At 44.1% G+C, this 16,155-nt stretch overlaps 1 protein-coding gene across 1 annotated transcript in view; it reads left to right on the top strand.

Annotated features, from left to right (window-relative positions):
- TEX11 (testis expressed 11) overlaps nt 1-16,155 on the top strand; it is a 278,077-nt gene that overhangs the window by 127,581 nt on the left and 134,341 nt on the right. The window contains exon 11 of the mRNA XM_030210589.1: nt 4,468-4,553. Coding sequence (XP_030066449.1) covers nt 4,468-4,553 — 86 coding nt within the window. The remainder of the gene's footprint in view (nt 1-4,467; nt 4,554-16,155) is intronic.

A 16,155-nucleotide genomic window follows, 5' to 3' on the forward strand; every position in this document is an offset into this window, starting at 1 on the left:
GGACATTTGACACATTATCCCCATTTGTGAGCACCAGATCCAGCATCGCTCCCTCCCTCATGGGTTCCGTCATCATCTGTCTGAGCAGAGCACTTTGGAAAGCATCCACGATCTCTCTACTTTTTTCCGATTTGGCAGACGGAACCTTCCAATCTACATCCGGCAGATTGAAATCTCCCATCAACAGAACCTCTTTTTTCTTTCCTAATTTTTGAATATCTGCGATCAGATCTTTATCTAGTTCCTCTAATTGTGTCGGGGGTCTGTAGACAACACCCACGTGGACAGAGGTTCTATCATCTCTTTTTAAGGTGATCCATATCGCTTCTTCCTTTCCCCAGGTCCCTGTCATTTCAGTCGCCGTGATATCATTCCTCACATACCGAGCTACTCCTCCACCTTTACGACCCTCTCTATCCTTCCTAAATAGATTATAGCCTGGTATGCTTGCATCCCATTCGTGGGAACCATTGAGCCACATCTCTGTGATTGCAACAACATCTAAGTCTGCTTCCAACATCAGGGCTTGAAGGTCGTGAACTTTATTGCTTAGAAGTTCTAATCCTAGCACACAGACAGACAGATAAGAACCAAAACAGAAGTGCCACACATGCACACTAACTAAGAAAAAAAGACAGAAGTGCTATACAAGCACACCAACTAGGAAACAGGGCAGAAGTGCTACACAAGCACACCGACAAACCTGGAGACCTTTTGCTTTGCAAAGGCCCTGAATGAATGTCCTCACCTTCCTTATGAGGGCCTTCACTGATGATGTCACGACTACAGGAAAGAGACTTGAAACACACTGAACACCAAAGTGAGGCTTGGAACACACAGAAAGTGGCAGTATAGGCATCAATTCAAAGAAAAGAACTGACTGGAGCCACCTCTGAAGCTGACCACCGGAAGACAAGATGAGACTGAAAAGTAGAGTCACGACCACAGTTAAGTTACCATAAGTTAAGTTAAGTTACCATATTGAATAATGTTCACTATCATTCTAGTGCAAATAAACTCTGTAAAGGTTTTCCTTATGATAAGGCTTTTCCTATACTTATACAGTATAGTATTGTTAAGAGCTTTGAAATATGCTGAACATTATCTGTTGCCTGTGCTTATTGCAACATATTTCATGTAGTATACCTTTCCTCATGAACTCTAAATTGCATGTGTCATCAGAGACTGATAGGCATGGGTGTTTACTGTTACCATGGCATAGACATTTTAACCCTCTCAAAGACATGTGTTATATTCCACCCTCAACTTTTGTTATTGCATTGTCCAGCGTGTTAAAGACTGCATTTTATGGACTGAGGGGCCCTTTTACAGAGCTTACCGCTCACTCTTTCTGGATTGCTGCCAGCCCAACGCAGCCTCCGGCGGTAGTCCCACCCTGAGCGCATGCCATTTCTGGGAGAAAAAGAAATGGCTTGCGTGGCTGTAATCAGACATCACCACGCACTGCCCGGTTACTGCCGAATTAGCGTGAGAGCTCTTATCACCACTTCAATGGGTGGTGTTAAGGGCTCCCCGTCACATTGCCATGTGGTAAGAGTTCTCTTACCACATGGCGATGTGTGCTGTGGGCCTTTTTACCAGCCCCTGCCACTAGCGCAGGGCCCTTTGTCCCACAGCTTGGTAAAAGTTCCCCTGAGTTATTTATGGACTGTTTGCACAGTCATACACCACTTGCAGCCATCGAAGGTTACCAAAAGTGGTGCATTCAAAATTATACACCGTGATTCATTACTCAGCAGTCACCATGCTTGCTACAAAGTGACTTTTCTTTTCTTCCATGAACTCACAAGTCATTTTACTTTTAAGGACATTTGCTTAGGCATTTCAAAGTCACTTAACCACATTTACTAATGGACATTATTACATGCAACTCAATCTGCTTTATTCATTGCATACTTATGCATTCCAGTATTGCATCTTTTCACATTTGTATGCTAATTATTCTTAGAAACATGTTAAGGTTCAATGCAAGAATGTAGTCTAAAATTCCTGATGAAACATTGTAACAACATTTATTCATTGTAATGGAGTAAATGTATTGTTGCTTACTTAGATAGTGTTTCAAGGTGTCCAGTTCCCTCTTAGAGCTAAACACTTTAAAGGGGGGGGGGGGGGGGGGATTTTAGAAGCAAAGCTACTGTGAGCTGTCAGCCCAGCCATCCTTGTGATTATATGGACCAACATACATGGCACTATCCAGCATTCAGAACCTGATTAGTATGTGTAACTTCAGACATTTCCTCTAGAAAGACTTTAAGACATTGTGGAGACATCAAGTCTGACAGAAGAATAACAACCCTTGGTTACCGTACTTGGCAACTACTGATAAGGTCACGATGTTCCAGGACAAGCAAGATGTTATCAGCATTGACGCAGGATGTTACCAGAATTGACGTCAGTGCAGGACACTCGGAGCTCCTTTTTTATGTTCTTCAAGAAGAGCATACGTCAGTGAGATAGATAAAGCTCTTGATTTCTTCATAAAAGGCAGCTCTAGCCAAGGTTAGCTGCCTTTGTGTCAACATTACATCCGAGGGGCAAGATCTGCTTTGGACCAGACTGACATCTGAAGAATGTGCTGACATCTGAAGGACTACATCAGGTTAGGTGCAGTGTATATTTGTAACAGTGCTCTGGGGTTAGAGTGACTCCATGTACTTTAGAGTCCATATAGGGATTTCCAATACCTTTACTCCAAGCTCTCTCTGTAATAGGATTGTCTTTGTCTTTATTCCTGTTTACTCTGTGTTTTTCTACTCTAAATAAATAAGACCCAATTTTATAATACTTGGGTATTGAGTTAGTTTCTTTTATTATTTTTGTGCAGTGGGCTTGGCTCTAAGGATAAGGGGTGATACAGTTACTTCTGACACCTCTCTAAACAATCTAGTCTGGTTGGGACCAATTTCTGCAATAATTTACACTAAGTGTCAGGTATACTGAAAACAACCCAAAGAGTGTTATCTGTTTTGCGCCCACAACACAAACCACCAGGATTCTTAGTCCAGGACCACAGAGCTAATAAACTAATAGGTTTATTATCAGAAAAGTGGGAAAGTGAACTGTGAAAAAATAGGTGTAAATATCAAACAATAACAGGTAAATTAACAGGTATCAACATTAAAACTAACTAGACACTTTCTTACTACCTGAGTAGTACCTGGGGAGCTCAGGAAAATAACTGCTGACAGGTTTTGAACAGGGTCTCAGTACAAAGATCTTTACTATCCACACTCCCTCTCTGAGACTGAGGGAATCCATCACATTCTGACTGGAGTTTGTACTTCAGGACCAATCGGAGCCCAGAGCATTAACTTTGAAGATATCTGGCCAATAGCACTGCAGGTTATTTTCCCTCAGGGCTTCCTCTCTTCCTCAGGGAAGGCAAGCTATGAAATAAACACATTGCTCTGCTAAAATGCAGAGGTCAGACACCGCCTGCTGGCCAAACAAGAAAAATGCATTGAGGAGAAAAAAAGGTGTCATAAAACAACATAATGAATCACAGACATAAGTCCCCTGTTTTGCCACAGACATCAACTCCAGTAGTTTGGAAGTAAGGCCTGTCCTAGGTAGACTTCAACAATCTGTTTTATGAAAAAGGAAAAGACAGATCACTACTACTACTACTTAACATTTCTAGAGCGCTACTAGGGTTACGCAGTGCTGTACAAAATAAACAAAGAAGGACGGTCCCTGCTCAAAGGAGCTTACAATCTAAAGAACACATTTGCTTATTTCCGATCTGAGGAAGAAGGGCGACCTTCAAAAGCTAATCAAGAAATGTATTAAATTATGTCCAATAAAAAAGGTATCATCTTATTTTCTTTTCCATGTTTTATTTTGTTTGATTTCTATTGATAATCTAAAGGACGAAATGTCAAGTTGGGGCAGTCTAGCTTTCCTGGGTAGAGGTGTAGAGGTTAGTTGCCGAAAGCGACATTGAAGAGGTGGGCTTTAAGCAGAGATTTGAAGATGGGCAGGGAGGGGGCCTGGTGTATGGGCTCGGGGAGTTTGTTCCATGTGTGGGGTGAGGCGAGGCAGAAAGGGCGGAGCCTGGAGTTTGTGGTGGTGGAGAATGGTACTGAAAGGAGGGATTTGTCTTGAGAGCGGAGGTTACGGGTAGGAACGTAAGGGGAGATGAGGGTAGAGAGGTAAGGAGGGGCTGCAGATCGAGTACATTTGTAGATCAGGATCAAGTATGTGTATTTTATACCACATTCATATCATATGCTATGACCGCAAGTGCTCTGTACCTCAGTGGGTGAGGGGAAGACATTTTAAAGTTGAATTTAGCAAGTAAAATGTTGTTGGTTATAATATTGTTGGATTGTTGGTTTATTCAGTGTGACTGTTGGGCAGACTGGATGGATCATGCAGGTCTTTATCTGCCGTTATTTACTATGTAACTATATAGTAATATTTTTTTCTTTGGCATCTTTTCAGAATGAACAGCAAGATATAGCTATCAAAGCCCTTGAGTCCATGGTTCAACAATCTCAGGATCTTGAGCAAGAATTTACATCTCTCAGGTAGAGTTTATATCTTTCTAACACCATTATTGAAAATATAATGTCTGCTTTCAAACAATTTGTTTCATTAGCTTCTTGTATTTGAAATGCTTCAGGCCAGATAGAAGATAAATGTGGCAGGAGAGGGAAATGATGGCAGGTCCTGGATTCCTGTAGAGGTAGATTTTAGAAGGGGCAAAGAAATCAAAACTGAGATGTCCAAATTGGGATGTCTCAAGTTCTGCTAGCATTTTAGACCAGGATCTGCCAGCACAGAGCCTGTTCTGAAATACATGGTGACATGGGCATATATGCACCAGTTATGTGCAGCAGGAATATCCATTTTAGAATCCTAAACATCTAAAAAATGAACAGGTAAAAAGAGGCACATAAATGTTTTTGTACTTCCACAGTGGTTCCCAAACCTGGTCCTGGAGACACCCCATTCAGTCAGGTTTTCAGGATACTGCCTCCACTGCATTCAAATCTATCTCATGAATATTTATTGTGGATGTACTGAATGGCATGGAACACCGATTAGCTACTTTCACTAAAGATCTCCAGGAGGTACAACAGAGTATGAGAGGTGGAAACTTCGACTCATGAATCTTTACTGGAAATCAAGAGCCTTCAAGATAAGGTTGCTTCTTTGGAAGAGAAGGTTGATGACTTGGAAAACTGCTCTCGTCGGAACAATTTGAGAGTGGTTGGATTGCCGGAATCGGTACATGATGCAGAGTTACGCGGTTTTCTGGAAGCCTGGTTTCCTAGATTCTCCGAGGACAAGCAGGCTTTAGTATTCTCACAGCTGGGTCGGCGATCCGCGCCGGCCCAGGAACCGGCATTTACAATAGCAAAAAGGTTTGCTGGAGCCTTCCAGTGCGCCACACATCTGACTGCGCTTGTGCCAAGTGCCTCAGTTCTTTTTTTTCCGCGCGAGGAGCAACATTGATTCTCTGTGGCTCCTCTGTGTGCCCGGGAAAGAGCCTTGACCGTTTTTGTTGAAGTGCCTTGTGAGTTTTCTTCATATTTTTCTTAGTTTGTTTCATTTTGTTAAAAAAAAAAGCGTTTCCCTTTATTTTTCTTTAGTTTATTTTCTCCCGCGACAAGTTTTCTTTATTTTCTGTTTCGGCCGCTTTTAGGCTGCTTGGCCGGGTCCTTCCCTCCTTTTGTGCCCTTTTTCTTGGCACAATTGAGACTTTGATTTAGCTGGTGCTGTCTTCCCTTCCATGTCATCAAAGACTCCCAGCAGCTTCAAACGCTGTACTCTGTGCAACCAGACCATCTCAGGCACAGATTCCCATTCGTGGTGTATCTAGTGCTTTGGACCCGACCATAGCCCAGCTCGTTGTGTCCTTTGTCTTCGTATGAAGAAGAGGACTCAACTGGCTCGAGAAGCCCAGAGAGAAAAACTTTTTGGGGCTCAGTCCAGTCGTTCGACATCGACATTAATACCGAGGTCGTCAGCATCGACATCGAGGGACACATCGACGTCGGGAGTGGAGGCCACGGAACACTGGGAGCTTGAGGCATTGAGTGGGTCTCCACCTGCCTCGAGGTCTCCTGCTATGCAGGCTCCCTGGGACAGTCCATCATCGGACCCTACCCCAAGGCGACGTGGGGATTCAATGTGGTCCTTGTCAGCATCGAGGAGCCTCGGTAAGGTGCATCGAGTGAAGGCTAAGAAGCACCGACGCCGTTCTCCCTCGACGCATGGTGCCGGGAGCTCCAGGGCGCCAAGGGATTCAGCACCCAAGAAGCATCAACACCGGGAGGATTGCTCCCCCTCCATAGAAGACGTGCCGACGCGTTGGTCTCTCAGCAGCCCAGTTCCTGCTCCGGAATCCCAGGCGGTGCTGCCACCGACTGCTCCGCCGGCCCCGCAGCCTTTTCCAATGGCGGCTTTCAACGTGCGCATTCGGGCCTTGCTTCCAGAGCTTCTGTAGGGACTGCTGCATACATCTGCATCGGCGTTAGGGGTGCTTGTGCCTACTGTGCTGCCTGCTGCTGCTGTCTCTGGGTCTTCACCTGTGGTGAGGTCCCCGAGCTTGGTGCTGCTTGCGGTTCCGGTATCGTCTGCCACCCTGTTGACTCCCCATTGATGTCGATGGGGGAAGCTTCGCCGCAGTGCATGCAGGGGTCGACCCCTCGACATTGCCATTGAGACCATGGGTCTTCGGCATCAAGGCGGGTTCGGTCTCGGAAGTCACTGAGGGAAGTGCTTTCCGGCACCGAGGAGGAGCGCTTGTGGGAATCAGAGGAAAGTCCCAGGTACTTTTCCTCAGATGAGTCCTTTGGGATTCCCTCTGAACCTTCCCTTCCACCTAAAAGGAGACTTGTCTCCTCCTGAGAGTCTCTGCTTTTCATCTTTTATGCGGGAAATGGCTCAGGCCATTTCATTCCCTGTAGACGTGGAGGATGAGCCCAGGGCTGAGATGCTCGAGGTCCTGGACTACACCTCTCCACCTAGAGAGGCAGTGACATATCCTCTTCATAAGGTACTCATGGAAGTCCTTATGTGGAACTGGGCATCTATCTGTCCCCGTTGTCCCGAAGAAGACAGATTCCCAGTACTGGATCCACGAGAGCCTGGGTTGATGAGGTCTCAGTTACCCTACAGCTCAATGATGGTGGACTCCGCTCTCAAGAGAACCAAGAGTTCTAGGGACTATGCTTTGGCACCCCCAGGCAGAGAAGCTAGGACCTTGGATTGTTTGGGGAGAAATATGTATGAGGCCACCATTCTCGCTGCCCGTATTCAGTCATACCAGCTCTTCACGAGCATCCACTTGCAGAATTTGGTGTGGCAGCTGTCTACTTTGGTCGATGCCCCTTGCCAGTGGGATAATCTTTTTGGAGAGAAGGTGGAGGATCTGGTTGACCAGATCAAGAAGCATACTGATGCTATGGCTTCTCTCTCCAGCTGGGCGCCTTCTGCTACCACTTCCTCAACTAGGAGGTATTTTGGTGGGTCCCGGAGTGGTCCCTATGCCTGTTATATCCGGCTACACCACAGATCTACCAAAATGGAACTTTCCAATATTATGATACAGTTGAGGCGGCCCAGGTTTTTGTGGATGGGTTGGTACGCAATAGGTCGAGCACATCCAAATGACTTTTGAGATTTTCAGTATAGCGCTTGGGACTTCATTGACTGTGATATGTTGCTTCTGTGATCTTTTTTTTTTTTAAGTTTTAAAGGCTGATTCTCTGCTGTCCGCCTGTTTCACTTGGCAAGGAGAGAGAATAGGAGCCAACAGCCATTTTCAATTACAGTTTACAGGATGGGGTCTACAATCGGGGATCCAGAAGTCACGCACCTTATGGTGCCTCTTAGGAGAGGGGAGAGAGGACGAGTTGGGATGGGCAGGGATTTTTTGTGAGGGTTGGGAGGTGGGAACTAGGCTTGGAATCTCGTTCAATGGGAGTATTTGCAACAGAAGAATGGTTGGGGTGGTGGGGGTACTGTCTGGGATGCCCCTATCGCTCTATTAGTGTGGTTATCTTCTTTTTGTATCATTTGTATAATGCTATCACAGCCAGACTGACTTCATCTCAAACACTTGTGTAACCAACTCCAATGTACTAGTACTAGGAGACATCAACCTTCACTTAGAAGACCCAAACTCCATCAACGCACGAGAATGTAAGGAATTCCTCCACCTGCCTCAAATGGCCACTAATGCAAGCAACCCATGTCAAAGGGCACACACTGGATCTCATCTCACACAAACTTTCAACAGACCAGAACTTAATAATAACAGATATTAAATGGAAAGAAACACACTAGACTGATCACTACAAACTAAACCTATCCCTACACTGGCGGAAAAAGGGATTACACCAAACCCAAGAACACACATCCTACAAAACAAGAGGTCATGTAGACTCGAAAACATTCTGGCAACTGTTGTACAACAATGATTGGACAGCACAAACAGACTCCATATACTACTTCTTGGAATGGGATAAAAGATTCAAATGCATACTAGACGAAATAGCACTCTTACGAACAAAAACATCACGTAAGACTAACTCGATACCATGGTTCAACGATGAACTGAAAAAGCTAAAAACACAATCCAGGAAACTTGAACGAGCATGGAAAAAAATAAAAAAATGAACATTCACTCAACACATGGAAACAATCACAAAGAAAATACAAATACGCAATAAGACAGACCAAAAGATTATACTACAAAACTAAAATAGGGCCAGATTACAAAGACACGAAGAAACTATACCAACTCGTGAATAAACTCCTAGACACCAACTTGGTCACTGCATCGAATACAGACATCCCATCTGCAGATAAACTTGCTAAGTATTTCAATGAAAAAATTGTAAACCTACGCAACACACTGACATCGAAAACTTCCTTAATGAATTGGACTCAACCACTGGAGCATACCCAGCTGACCGATCCTGGTTAAACTTCACCCTCCTTACACGCAACCTACGCAGAACAACACTGACATCGAAAACTTCCTTAATGAATTGGACTCAACCACTGGAGCATACCCAGCTGACCGATCCTGGTTAAACTTCACCCTCCTTACAGTCGATACAGTTGCACAGGCGATCAACAGGTTCTCCAACACTCACTGTAAACTAGATACCTGCCCCAACTACCTATTAAAATCCGCCCTGACCGCTTCATAGCAGACCTCACATCCCACCTAAATTACATGCTTCAGCAAGGCCTCTTCCCTAAGGAAAATGGCAATATCGTACTCACCCTGATACCAAAAGACACCAAGAAAAAAACAAATGAAATCACTAACTACCGTCCAGTAGCATTCATCCAGTTGTCAGTCAAACTGATGGAAAGCATGGTAGCCAAACAACTTACAGACTGTATAAACAAATTCTCAATATTACACGAATCACAGTCAGGATTTCGCCCCCTCCACAGCACAGAAACAGTACTAATCACTCTTTTAGCCAAATTCAATCAGGAAATAGCAATAGGCAAAAACATCCTCCTCCTCCAATTCGACATGTCTAGTGCTTTCGACATGGTAAACCATAATATATTAATAAGACTATTAGATAAGTTCGGGATTGGTGGAAACACACTTAACTGGATCAAGGGTTTCCTAACCACAAGAATATATCAAGTAAAATCAAACACAAACATATCACCGTGGAAAGCAGGCTGCGGAGTACCACAAGGATCACCGCTATCACCGATCCTCTTGAACCTAAAGATGACCCCACTAGCCAAGTCCTTATCCAATCAAGGCCTTAACCCTTTCATCTATGCAGACGATGTCACAATATACATTCCTTACAAATCAGTTTAGACAGTTTAGACAGAAATCACCAACGAAATCAAGATCAGCTTGAACATCATGGACTCTTGGGCAAATGCATTTCAACTAAAACTCAATAAAGAAAAAACACACTGTCTCATCCTCTCATCCCAACACAGCACAGCACAGACAACCCCACAATTATCAACACCCCAGACTACACCCTCCCTATCTCAGACAGCCTGAAAATCCTCAGCGTTACAATGGACCACAACCTAACACTAGAGAGCCAAGTGAGATCTATAACAAAGAAAGTGTTCCATTCAATGTGAAAACTCAAACACGTGAAACAGTTCTTCCTGAAGGAAACATTTCGCAACCTGGTACAAGCAATGGTACTAAGCCATATAGACTACTGCAATGGAATTTATGCGGGATGCAAAGAACAAACCTTAAAGAAACTTCAGACGCTCAAAACACGGCAGCTAGGCTTATCTTCGGAAAAACGCGATTTGAAAGTGTAAAACCCCTTCGCGAAAAACTACCCTGGCTCCCAATGAAAGAATGAATTGCTTTCTAAATCTGCACTCTGGTTCACAAAATTATCTACGGTGAAGCCCCAAGATATATGACAGACCTGATCGACCTACCAACTAGAAACACATCCAAATCAACATGAACATATCTAAATCTGCACTACCCAAGCTGCAAAAGACTCAAATACAAATCAACTTATGCATCCAGCTTTTCCTACATAAGCACACAACCATGGAACGCATTACCAAGAGCCTTGAAAACTACGTACGACCACCTAAACTTCCGGAGAACACTAAAAACTAACCTGTTTAAAAAGGCATACCCAACCGATCTAACATAAATGCCTGATCTCTGCAACACAACAAAACTAAAGTACGTAATGGACATAACACAACTCTTCTGTTGTACGATTCCCTAATGTGACTGTGCCACATGAACTCTATCTTACCACAACATCACATTGTATTTGTTTACACTGGAGTCTGCAAACGCCTCTCTGGTACTATGTAAGCCACATTGAGCCTGCAAATAGGTGGGAAAATGTGGGATACAAATGAAATAAATAAATAAATTAAATAAATAAATAATAAATAACAAGGATCTTAAGTGCCCTGCTTCCACAGGGCCAAAGTGTACATTAGTATCTCTCAGCCTGGCAGCACACTTTACTTGTCTCTGGCTTGGTTTCCCATAGTTACCAATGTAGTCTCCAGCAGTTACTTGGGTCAAAATCCAAAGTTGCAGGCCACAAGTTGAACTTGACCTACCTGACTGTAGCAGTTGCAGTTCACACATAGATGATGAAAGCAAATGCACTTGGTCGTCGCTGTTTCCTTCTGGGCTTCATAAGTACATAAGTATTGCCATACTGGGACAGACGAAAGGTCAATCAAGCTCAGCATCCTGTTTCCAACAGTGGCCAATCCAGGTCACAAATACCTGGCAAGATCCCCAAAAAGTACAAACATTTTATACTGCTTATTCCAGAAATAGTGGATTTTCCCCAAGTCCAATTTAATAATGGTCTATGGACTTTCCCTTTAGGAAGCATCCAAACCTTTTTTAAACTCTGCTAAGCTAACCGCCTTTACCACATTCTCTAGTAACGAATTCAAGAGTTTAATTACACGTTGAGTGAAGAAAAATTTTCTCTGATTCGTTTTAGATTTACTACTTTGTAGCTTCATCGCATGCCTCCTAGTCCTAGTATTTTTGGAAAGCATAAACCTAGCTGTGCCCCCGGCTTTTATACTTCCTTAACCATGCCCTCCTGGCTCCACCATTCCCGTGTCACTTCCTCCTTGGGCAGGACTATTGGTTTTAAGGTGGCTCTGACATTGTGAGGGAGTATCCTTAAAGAGACTGCAAACCTCCCCATCAGCAACGTGTGCCTAGGAGCACCCTTCTAATGCTCACCAGGGATCCCACAGACCAGACCGTTTTCTTGTGATCTCCAACTACACCCCCTCCAACCAGTTCTTCAACATCTAAGCACCACGTGGTGGCTTCTGTTGGCCTGCCTGACTCTTTTGGGCACTATAAATGGTCACCCACCTGACTATGCGGATCTCAACCACATGAAACCCAGGATCAAAAAACAGTCCTCCTCCTTGAGTAAGATATCTGTTAGAAGTACCCATGGAGGAGTCTGCAAGAGGTAGACATTCCAAACTTAACCTCAGTCAAACACCACCCAGTGATGTACAGACAGGGAGAGGGATCTTGGGGTGATAGTATTTGAGAATCTGAAGGCGACAAAACAGTGTGACAAGGCGGTGGCCCTAGGCAGAAGGTTACTAGGCTGTATAGAAAGAGGTGTGACCAGCAGAAGAAAGGAGGTGTTGATGCCCATGTACAAGTCGTTGGTGAGGCCCCACCTGGAGTATTGTGTCCAGTTTTGGAGGCCGTATCTTGCTAAGGATGAAAAAGAAATTGAAGTGGTGCATAGAAAAGCTACAAAAATGGTATGGGATTTGCTTATAAGACGTACAAGGAGTGACTTGCTGACCTGAACATGTTTACCCTAGAGAAAAGGAGAAACAGGGGTGATATAATACAGACGTTCAAATATTTGAAAGGTATTAATCCGCAAACAAACCTTTTCCAGAGACGGGAAGGCGGTAGAACTAGAGGACATGAAATGAGGCTGATGAAGGGCAGACTCAAGAAAACTGTCAGGAAGTATTTTTTCACGGAGAGAGTGGTGGATACTTGGCATGCTCTCCCGCTGGAGGTGGTGGAGATGAAAACGGTAATAGAATTCAAAAATGCATGGGATAAACATAAAAGAATCTTGTTTAGAAGGAATGGATGCATGGAAGCTTAGCAGTGATTGAGTGGCAGCACTGGTGGTTGGGAGGCGGGGCTAGTGCTGGGCAGACTTCTACGGTCTGTGCCCTGAAAATGGCAGGGACAAATCAAGGTCAGGTATACATATAAAGTAGCACATATGAGTTTATCTTGTTGGGTGGACTGGATGGGCCATACAGGTCTTTCTCTGCCATCATCTACTATGTTACTAGGCAAGGCAACCCAAGACCAGCGTCTACTGGATTTGCCCAAACAAGTCTCTGATGACCACAACATGCTCCACTCGACCCCTGTAACTACCACCTATTTTATTGCCAGATCAGTGGGAAATAAGATGCTCCTCATCAGAGACCTCCTAGAATTCTCAGACCTGGGCTTCTTATTTGTATCTGAAACCTGACTGTCAGAAATGGACAGCCCCCTTTTACCTCTCCTTCTCCTGCCCAAATATGCCATTATACACTCCCTAAGACAAGACAAAAGAGGAGGTGGGCTGGCCCTCATTTTCAAGAGCTTCTTTTGGGTTTCCTTAGTTACCTCATATTTGTCTCCTGAACTGGAGTATATGCTGTGCAAACTTGAAGACCATTCAACTGACACAGGCCTAACTTCCCTGCTAATCATATACCGACCTCCAGTGCTCTCGTTCAAGTCCAGGAATGCATTAATAGAGTTCATTTCTACCACTCTGACTCAATTCTCCAGAATGACCCTACTGGAAGTCTGAAATCTTCACCTACAGGAAGATGCTGATACCAATGTATATGACCTTAAATCCTTCCTAGCAATGAATGATCTCATTCTGTTGTCCTAGGGCACAGCCCATGAACACAGCCACACCCTGGAAACTTTGGCCACTTGTCCTAGTAGGCTAGTCAGCTCATCCAAATGGTATGCTATCCCATGGTCCGACCACTTTCAAATAGACTTACAATTGACATATGCTTATCTTGCCCCTCCAAGCACAAACCCTACAAACTAATATCCTCCAGATAGAGGATCAATGAGTCCAGTTTTTCATCTGAACTGTAAGACTCGGTCTCTTCCTCAATCCTGAATTAGGAATCGGTGAAAGCAGTCTGGGACTCCAAAGTTAATAGGGTTCTGGAAAAGCTTGCTCCACTCAAGACAAAAAAGGTTAAAACAGCCAAAACATCCCCATGGTACTCTGAAGACCTAGCTAACTTAAAACAGGAATGCAGGTCTCTTGAAAAAGAAGTGGAGAATAAGCCACTCTACCATGGGATATGAGGTAATGTTCGATTGTGGATTAAAAACTGGTTAAAAGATAGAAAATAGAGAGTAGGGTTAAATGGTCGGTATTCTCAATGGAGAAGGGTAGATAGTGGGTTCTGTGCTGGGACAACTGCTTTTTAACATATTTATAAATGATCTAGAGATGGGAGTAACTAGTGAGGTAATTACATTTGATGAAGACTCAAAGTTATTCAAAGTTATTAAATCGCAAGAGGATTGTGAAAAATTACAAGAGGTGCTTACAAGACTGGGAGACTGGGCATCCAAATGGCAGATGACATTTAATGTGAGCAAGTGCAAAGTGATGCATGTGGGAAAGAGGAACCCAAACTATAGCTACGTCATCCAAGGTTCCACATTAGGAGTCACTGACCAGGAAAGGGATCTAGGCGTCATCGTTGATGACATATTGAAACCCTCTGCTCAGAGTATAGCGGCAGCTAAGAAAGCAAACAGAATGTTAGGTAGTATTAGGAAAGAAATGGAAAACAAAAACGAGTACGTTATAATGCCTGTGTATCGCTCCATGGTGCTACCACACCTTGATTATTGTGTGCAATTGTGGTCACCGCATCTCAAAAAAGGTACAGAGAAGGGTGACAAAAATGATAAAGGGGATGAGATGACTTCCCTATGAGGAAAAGCTAAAGCGGCTAGGGCTCTTCAGCTTGGAGAAAAGATGGCTGAGGGGAGATATGATAGAGGTCTATAAAATAATGAGTGGAGTGGAACAGGTAGATATGAATCACTTGCTTACTCTTTCCAAAAATACTAGGACTAGGGGGCACGCAATGAAGATACAAAGTAATAAATTTAAAATGAATCGGAGAAAATATTTCTTCACTCAACATGTAATTAAACTCTGGAATTCATTGACGCCTGGCTTTCCTTCTTTTATGAACCTACATCCCCCTCCATCATCCTTGGTGACTTCAACATCCACGCTGATGAGTCCTCTGATTCTTATGCTTCCCAATTCCTTGCCTTAACGTCCTCATTCAATCTTCAGTTGTGTTCCTCTGCACCCACTCACCAAAATGGTCACTGTCTCGACCTTATCTTCTCCTCTAACTGCTTTCCCTCCAGCTTCTGTTCCTCAGATCTCCCCCTTTCTGACCATCACCTATTAACCTTCACACTTAAGCACCCCCTGCTCGATCCCACCCAATCTCAACCCCCACATCTAGAAATCTTCAGGCTATTGACCCCCTTACTCTATCCTCTTGTGTCTCTAACCTTTTCTCTATACCTCTCTATCTAAGTCTGTCAATGAAGCTGTTTCCTCCTATGATACTATTCTCTCCTCTGCACTGGACACTCTTGCCCCTCCCATGCCCGGTCCTACAAGTTGTACCAAACCCCATCCTTGGCTGACCTGTGCCCGCTCTGCTGAACGTTCTTGGCTTAAATCCCGCACTCTTGCCAACTTCATTCATTTCAAATTCATGCTTAACTGCTTCCAGTCTGCCCTTTCACTTGCCAAACAGGATTACTTCACCCAATTGACAAATTCCCTTGGCTCCAACCCTCGACTTCTCTTTGCCACACTGAACTCTCTTCTCAAGGTACTTCCATCCCCAATTCCCCCATCTCTTTCTCCTCAGACCCTAGCTGAGCACTTCCACGATAAAATCCGTAAGATTAACCTTGAATTTTCATCCAAACCCTCCCCACCTCTCTTTCCCTTAGTCCTCTCCTTCTTTTTCCTCCTTCTCAGAAGTTTCTACTGAAGAAACTGCCCTTCTTCTTTCCTCCTCTAAATGTACTACCTGTTCCTCTGACCCCATCCCCACTTATCTACTTATCACTAGCTCTCCTACTATCATCCCAGACATCTATCACATCCTTAATCTTTCACTCTCCACTGCAACTGTTCCTATGGCCTTCAAACATGCTGTTGTCACTCCACTCCTAAAAAAACCCTCACTTGACCCTACTTGTCCCTCCAACTATCGCCCCATCTCCCTTCTCCCTTTCCTCTCCAAATTACTTGAACGTGTCATTCACCGCAGTTGTCTTGACTTTCTTTCTTCACAACCTATTCTTGACCCACTCCAGTCTGTTTTTCGCCCTCTTCACTCTACTGAAACTGCACTTACCAAAGTCTCTAATGACCTGCTACTGGCTAAATCCAGAGGTCTCTATTCTATCCTTATCCTTCTTGACCTATCTGCTGCTTTCGAAACTGTTGACTACACTATACTTCTAGATACACTGTCCTCGCTTGGATTCCAGGGCCCTGTTCTTTCCTGGTTCTCCTTCTT

Source organism: Microcaecilia unicolor, chromosome 7 (genome assembly GCF_901765095.1).
Source record: "Microcaecilia unicolor chromosome 7, aMicUni1.1, whole genome shotgun sequence".
NCBI lineage: Eukaryota > Metazoa > Chordata > Amphibia > Gymnophiona > Siphonopidae > Microcaecilia > Microcaecilia unicolor.